The following is a 7,736-nucleotide window of genomic DNA, read 5'->3' as shown; positions in this document are numbered from 1 at the left end:
CAGCTGGCTCGGTTCGAAGCCGGGTTCCACCCCCAGCCTCCCCTCTTTCTCCCCCCGCCCTGTCTTCTCGCTCCCAGTGTTTTCATCCCCTTGCCCTTTACTATTTCTAATGAAGATAAAGCGGAGCTTCTTGTGGCTTCTCCCCGCCCCCCCCCCCCGCCCCGCTCCCCCACGACCGACCAGAAATGTCCAATCCATCTTCTCTTAAGGAAATTAAGGCCGCTTTGCAAGGATCTCTCGTCCTGTGCTCGGTAGCTGTTAGACCCATTTGCATGTTGCCCAGATTCACCGTTTTGCATTGTGTATTCTTGAGCGTCTACGCAAATATTTTTTTATTTAAAAGTGCAAAAGGAAATGCTAGGGTTTACCTTAAGAGTATCTTGCCATCTCGCCTTTCAGAAAAATTTTAAATTCTTCTTAGTTTTTTTTTTCTTTTAATCTCCGATTCTTAAAAAAGTATGTTTCTGAATAGGTGAGGATTCGTTCTGGACCTTGGGAGTCTACAAATTTGTGTTGACTCACTTTGGATGCCCCTTGGCTCTTGAGAGTTCTGTCTGTGGGCTGATGCCAGTGATGGAGGGTTTTCGTATAATATCATACCCCATTATAGAAAGGTGTTCATCGCCACACCATAGCACTTTTTCCCTCAAATCTTGGCTGTTATCCTATTATTTTCTGCATAAATATCCTTGCAGGTAAGTTAAAAGTAGTATAAATAATTTAATTTTACGTTTTACAAAAGTTTAGAAACGTGGCTGGGAAGGCAAATGGCAAGAAACGGGACAGAATTAAGCGTTTTCCTGTTGGTGAAAGCTCAAAGGAACACTTGCTTCTGCAGTTTTATACTACGAGATGCAGTTCTGAGGCTTATCTGGACGGTAATCTGGATTCACGGAGTGACTATAGTTGTTTCTATGTTATCAATCATATTTATCACCAAATCATCTCATTTCTATGGAACATGTGAGTTTATTTTCATACGTTGCTAATTTCCGGGACTGTAATTTACAATATAGAATACACAGCTAAATACCCTTTTAGATAATTTTTGAGTTGAAGAAAGAACAATATTCAGACTTTTAATGTAACACTTCTTTGAGGAAAGTTCGATTTTACTATCTTATGTTTAGAAAATGAGTATTTGAGTGCAAAGTAAAAATCTTTATCTTTGAAACTATCATGGAAGAGTAGCTCCCTGTTTATAACCCTGGGATTCCAGTTTATCTTCACTCTAGATTAGCTAATTGGATCCAATTAGCTATTTAAGAATTCATCTTAAAAGATAATTTTAAAGTGCTGATTTAAAAGATAACATTCACTTCATGTATTTCTTTTTTATTTTTTTATTTTATGTGTCCTGCAGCTTGCGGAATCTTAGTTCTCTAACTAGGAATTGAACCCATACCCTCTGTACTAGGGACACAGGAGTCCCTTGAAGATAACATTGAGAGAGTTTTAATTCAGGAAATTAAAAAAAAAAGTTGTTTATTTTTGGCTGTGCTCTGCAGGGGCCTCTCCCCAGTTGCCTTGAGCATGGGCTGCTCTGTGCTGGTCTTCTCCGCGGTGGCTTCTCTTTCAGAGGAGCCCCAGCTCTAGGGCGCTCAGGCTTCAGTAGTTCGGGTGCATGAGCCTAGTCGCTCTGCAGTATGTGGGATCTTCCAGACCAGGGATTGAACCCATGTCTCCTGCATTGGCAGGCGGATTCTTTACCATTGAGCCACCAGGGAAGCCCAGAAAGTTTTTTTTTTTTTACTCATTTGTACTTTAGAGAGACAAAACACCAGTCTTGCAGCTGATTAAAATGTGTACAGACTGTTTTTTCTTCATAAAAATTAGTTGCCACCTAAGTAGTGCGGTAATTTTTCCCCGCACTGTTTCTGTAATTAGACATTCAAAAACTATTAATAAAACCCACAGAACTTCCCCTTACTCTTAGTATTTGAACAGGATATGAAAACTGTGTTTCTGAAAGCTTCTTTTATAGTGGTTATTTGTGGCCTTAGGTGAATTTATCATCCGTAGGTTGATTTGGATGAAATAAGGCTTCTTAGGTCAAAAGTGGAAATCTTTTTTCCTTACTGTGAAACTGTAGAAATTATACACCTATTTGAGTATTTTAATAGTTTCCTAGTGAGACTAATTTTAGTTTTCTGATACTGTGGGGCAGTTTATGAAATTTGGATTTCAGACTGTGGCTCAGAATATATCATTGAGTAGTCTTCTAAGTAATTATATATGCTCATGGCATTATTAGATATTATGTAATTACACATAAATAAGAATATTAAGACAAATATGTAGCTTTATAACTAATGGAATATACAACTGAAATTCTAGGCATAGTTTGTCAAACTAAAACTGGAGCTTCAGTAAAGAAGAATTTTACTTCATTTTGGTTTTCATGTATTTGTCATCTAATGGATTGCTTCTAGTTTAAGACATAAAAGGATTTCTCACTCGTTTCACATATCTCAAAATATTGCCAGCAGCGTTTTGCTGCATGTGAGGGCCTTTCCCTAAGAATTACTCTCTTTCTTACTCCCATGCACAGCTGTTGTCACAGGCTCTTATGTACATACTTACAAGGGTTTAAACTCATTATTATTTTTTTACTGAAGTAAGCTGAAAAAAAAATCAGCGGTAAATCCAAGGATGAGAATTTTAAGTGAAATAAAAATGAAAATAAGAAAGCAAGAAATATGTCAGGACTGTTCCAGCTGGATGTGGAACATACTGATATAAAATCTTGGGATTCTATTAAGTGACTCTAGTGCTCCAGCTGAGGAGACTGTTGTGCTCCATTTAAAGGGAGGGAAACCCGTTGGGTTTCTCCCACTTCAGAGCTGTCCGGGCAGACCTGTTTTTGTTTGGCGTGAAGAAAGGGAGCTGCTGAGGGTGATGGGGCTGTATCTTGTGATGTCTTATTGAAGGCATTCAGGATTTTCTGCTGGCTCTTCGCCCCCTCTGCTTCCCGCTTCCTCAGTTCTCTTTCGGGTTTGTCTTAACCTTTCTCATTTCAACCACTTCAAGTTCTGTGTTATGAAATCACTTTGATTTAGAGCAAGCTACAGGTGAAATAGAGCGAGCTATAAGTTGAATCTTCAGTGAGGAAGAATTTAATTATTGTCAGCTCGCTCTACATTTGGACCAGTTGTAGTAATCAAACAGTGCTTTATTTGAGGTATCTTTCTTTTACATATTAAGTCTTATTTTTGATTTATCAAATACAGTTTGAAGTCTTAATTTGACTAAGAGTTACATAGTATCTTTTGTCCCCATTTATCTGTGATTCTTAAAGGTGACTTTGTGTTGTTGGTGTCGCTCCTTAAAGGTGGTTCTGTGTTTTGCAGAGGCGCCCCAGAAGGTAGGTGTGCCAGCTCCGGTGGTTCTGCAGGGACAGCAACATGGTGACAGTCTGGGCTTGGGTTTTGTCAGTTTGGTTTTGGATTTGTCAGCAAACTCTAAGCTAGTTGGGTCACAGGGGATGTCCTCATGGTAATAAGACTCAGAAATCGATTATGATAGAATGATCATTGCCAAGAGAGAACTGGAATTTTTTGTGCATTATCTAGATTGTGACAGCTTACCCATGTACCAAGATACCGAGAAGACTGAGCTGGTAATCAGAGTTGCTTGTGGAGCAAAGGGACTTTGAAAGCCTCGAGGTGTATTTCATCCTGGCCGTGGCGGGAAAGACAGGCTCCTTCCGTGTCTCCGTACAGTCTTCATCACCTGTGAAACCTGGTTGCTTGGTGTATCGTGGGATCAGGGCTGGCACCGTCCTACGGCTCAGTTTCTATTTAGAAGCACGGAGGCCTCTGTGTTCTTCTGTTATCACAAAAGTGATATTACTTAAAACAGTTGACTGACTTAGAGGATTTGAACCGTAGCCCAGCCGGAGGATGTATTCCTGTAGTATTGGTGCCAGCGTTTGCCCTGTTCCTCTGATCCTGTGGACGTTTTTACTGACCTCTCTTACAGCACCTAGCAAGTTTTCTTACCCCCGAATCAACTTGCTATCCTAGGACCCAGGAGCCCCGCACAGTGCCCGGTTGGGGAGCACAATTTTTTTTTTTCCGATAACACTTTATTGACATGTAATTCATGTATTACAAAATCCACTCTTTTAAAATGTATAGCTTGGTGGTTTTTGAATGTTTAGAGTTGTACATCACCATTATCTAATTTAAGAACATTTTCATCACCCCTTAAGGAAACTTTGCACCCATTAACTTTGTACCATTCCCATTCTTCCCTCACTCCCAGCCCCTGGCGGTCACTTACTGACTTTTCTGTCTCTGTGTACTTGCCGATTCTGGACGGTTCGAACAAATGGAGTCGTGCAGTTTGCGGCCCTTTGTGCCTGGTGTCTTTCACTGAACGTCATGTTTTCAAAGTTCACCCACGATGTAGCTTGCACATGCCGTTCTCCATTCCTGTATGTGGCTGGATGGCATTCCATTGCTCGGATAATCCCACATTTGGTTTATCTGTTCGTTGTCAGCTGATGGGTATTTGAGTTGTTTCCTCTTTTTGGGTCTGTGAATAATGTTGCTGTGAACATATTGTGTATATATATTTGTTTTCATTTCTTTTCTCAGTACATTTTGAATGGATGAAGGAACAGTTTTGGCATTTCCCAAAGCTGTTACGTAAAGTGACCAAGTCATTAATTTTATAGTGATTTTTCTTTGGTTCCTGTAAGATTCACTTTCTCTCTGTTCTCAGGCGACCTTTCTGCAGTCCTCCCCCAACTGAGTAAATTATTTTTTTTGACTCTTTAATCCAGGATCTAAAATGTCCACTGAGGCACAAAGAGTTGACGACAGTCCAGGCACTAGTGGAGGAAGCTCCGATGGAGACCAGCGCGAAAGCGTCCAACAGGAACCAGAGAGAGAACAGGTTCAGCCCAAGAAAAAGGAAGGGAAGATATCCAGCAAAACAGCTGCTAAATTGTCTACTAGTGCTAAAAGGTACCTCAGTTATGGTAACTTCTTTGCTTTTAGTATCAATTTATGACCTGAAGTTCTGTCTTTCTCTTGCATTTAATCATTTTTCTGGGATATGGACCATGAAGTTCATGGACTTTTTCTTCTTCAAGATTATATTTCTTTTTCATGATTTTAATTGTATGCAATATGAACTTTCTGGTATTTAAGGTCAGTTAAACAGCATGGCAGAATTATAAACTACATATCCATAGTGTATGCGTATGTATTGTTAGGTGAATATGAATAGGAAAGTGCATGTAAAAGTGTGATAATTTGTTTTATGGTTGCTTGACCATTTATTTTATTGAGCAGCAGAGAATAAAAGTGGGAGTCTGTTGAAATAGTTACTGGATGATTATCTCCACTCACTGTTAGTAAAGTGAGCAATGCGGGAGTTAATAACAATACAATGGGAAAGACCAGAGATCTCTTCAAGAAAATTGGTATCACTTCAAGATACCAAGGGAACATTTCATGCAAAGATGGGCACAATAAAAGACAGAAACAGTATGGACCTAACAGAAGTAGAAGTTATTAAGAAGTGGCAAGAATACACGGAAGAGCTATACAAAAAAGATCTTCAGGACCCAGATAACCACGATGGTGTGATCACTCACCTAGAGCCAGACATCCTGGCGTCCAAAGTCAAGTGGGCCTTAGGAAGCATTACTACGACAAAGCTAGTGGAGGTGATGAAATTCCAGCTGAGCTATTTCAAATCCTAAAAGATGACACCGTAAAAGTGCTGCAGTCAGTATGCCAGCAAATTTGGAAACCTCAGCAGTGGCCACAGGTGGAAAAGGTCAGTTTTTATTCCAATCCCAAAGAAAGGCAATGCCAGAGAAGGCTCAAACTACTGCACAATTGCACCATCTCACACTCTAGCAAAGTAATGCTTGAAATTCTCCAAGCCAGGCTTCAACAGTACGTGAAGCCTGAACTTGAGATGCTTAAGCTGGATTTAGAAAAGGCAGAGGAACCAGAGATCAAATTGCCAGCATCTGTTGGATTACAGAAAAAGCAAAAGAATTCCAGAAAAACATCTACTTCTGCTTCGTTGACTATGCTAAAGCCTTTGACTGTAGATCACAACAAACTGTGGAAAATTCTTAAAGAGATGGGAATACAGACCTCCTTACCTGCTTCCTGAGAAATCTGTATGCAGGTCAAGAAGCAACAGTTAGAACTGGACATGGAACAACAGACTGGTTCGAAATTGGGAAAGGAGTGTACGTCAAGGCTGTATATTGTCACCCTGCTTATTTAACTTCTATGTAGAGTACCTCATGCAAAATACTGGGCTGGATGAAGCACAAGCTGGAATCAAGATTGCCAGGAGAAATATCAATAACCTCACATCTACAGATGACACCACCTTTATGGCAGAAAGCGAAGAAGAACTGAAGAGCCTCTTGATGAAAGTGAAAGAGAGTGAAAACGCTGGCTTAAAACGTAACATTGAAAAAACTAAGATCATGGCTTCCAATCCCATCACTTCATGGCAAATGGATGGGGAAACAATGGACACAGTGACAGACTTTATTTTTTTGGGCTCCAAAATCACTGCAGATGGTGATTGCAGCCATAAAATTAAAAGACACTTGCTCCTTGGAAGAAAAGCTATGACCCACCTAGATAGCATATTCAAAAGCAGAGACATTACTTTGCCAGCAAAGGCCCAAGTCAAAGCTATGGTTTTTCCAGTAGTCATGTATGGATGTGAGAGTTGGACCATAAAGAAGACTAAGCACTGAAGAATTGATGCTTTTGAACTATGGTGTTGGAGAAGACTGTTGAGAGTCCCTTGGACTGCAAGGAGATCCAACCAGTCAACCCTAAAGTAAATCAGCCCTGAATATTCATTGGAAGGACTGATGCTGAAGCTCCAATACCTTGGCCACCTGATGGGAGAATAGAATATCTCTTGGTAAATACTTTAAAGGTGAATTGAATCTAGTAGAGTCTTTCCTGGTCCTGTGATACCCCGTCTGAGAATTTTGAGCCTTGTGGACTGTCTGATCATTGAATTACAGCTTCATCCTTTGCTGGTGGTGTGGATGAGGGAACGCATCCCAGAGGTTGTACCCCATGTGGACTGGAGGACCTTGGTTCTCTCTGGTTGAGTTGGTCCACAGGTTGGGAAGACCTTTCTCAGGCCCACTTCGGGCCATGCCTTTCTGGGGAGAGTTGTTAGAGCGACGGTGCGCTGGCCATTCTAAGGGCCTCGGGTAGCCAGTTTCCCTTCCCGGAAGCGTGTGGCCGATGCCCACCCTCTGCTGAAGGAGCCATGAGGAAGTCAGACAGCCTGGGACTTGAACCCCTCCGATGTCTGTACAGGGTGGCAGGAAGGGCTCCGTGTGCTCCTGCCGGCACAGCGCAGGTCCAGGGCCCTCAGCTCACGGGCCCCGCACCTCTGCTGCCCAGTCACAGCAGAGAATGACGGCCTGCAGGGAATGCTGGTGGACTAGGGTAGAACAGAGTGGGGCTGGATAAATAGACATTTAGAGGAAGGAAGGAAGTGAGGTGGGTGTGTGCGGGCAAGAGATACTCAGGTACAGACCGTGGCCTGCTTAACTGAGGGCGTGCCAGGTGGCTCAGACAGTAAAGAATCCGCCTGCAATGTGTGCGACCCGGGTCCAGAAGATCCCCTGGAGGAGGACGTGGCAGCCCCTGGAGACTCCCATGGACCGAGGAGCGCATGGGGTCGCAAAGAGTGGGACACGGCTGAGCGACTAAGCACACAGC

At 42.1% G+C, this 7,736-nt stretch overlaps 1 protein-coding gene across 1 annotated transcript in view; it reads left to right on the top strand.

Moving 5' to 3' along the window:
• The first annotated feature begins 4,671 nt into the window (after positions 1-4,671).
• Positions 4,672-7,736, top strand: part of UBE2E2 (ubiquitin-conjugating enzyme E2E 2) — a 315,894-nt gene continuing 312,829 nt past the window's right edge. The window contains exon 1 of the mRNA XM_010846435.1: positions 4,672-4,973. Coding sequence (XP_010844737.1) covers positions 4,798-4,973 — 176 coding nt within the window. The 5' untranslated portion in view covers positions 4,672-4,797. The remainder of the gene's footprint in view (positions 4,974-7,736) is intronic.

Source organism: Bison bison, unplaced genomic scaffold (genome assembly GCF_000754665.1).
Source record: "Bison bison bison isolate TAMUID 2011002044 unplaced genomic scaffold, Bison_UMD1.0 scf7180017864236, whole genome shotgun sequence".
NCBI lineage: Eukaryota > Metazoa > Chordata > Mammalia > Artiodactyla > Bovidae > Bison > Bison bison.
The sequence above is the reverse complement of the archived record's forward strand: the minus strand, read 5'-3'. Positions and strand labels throughout refer to the sequence as shown.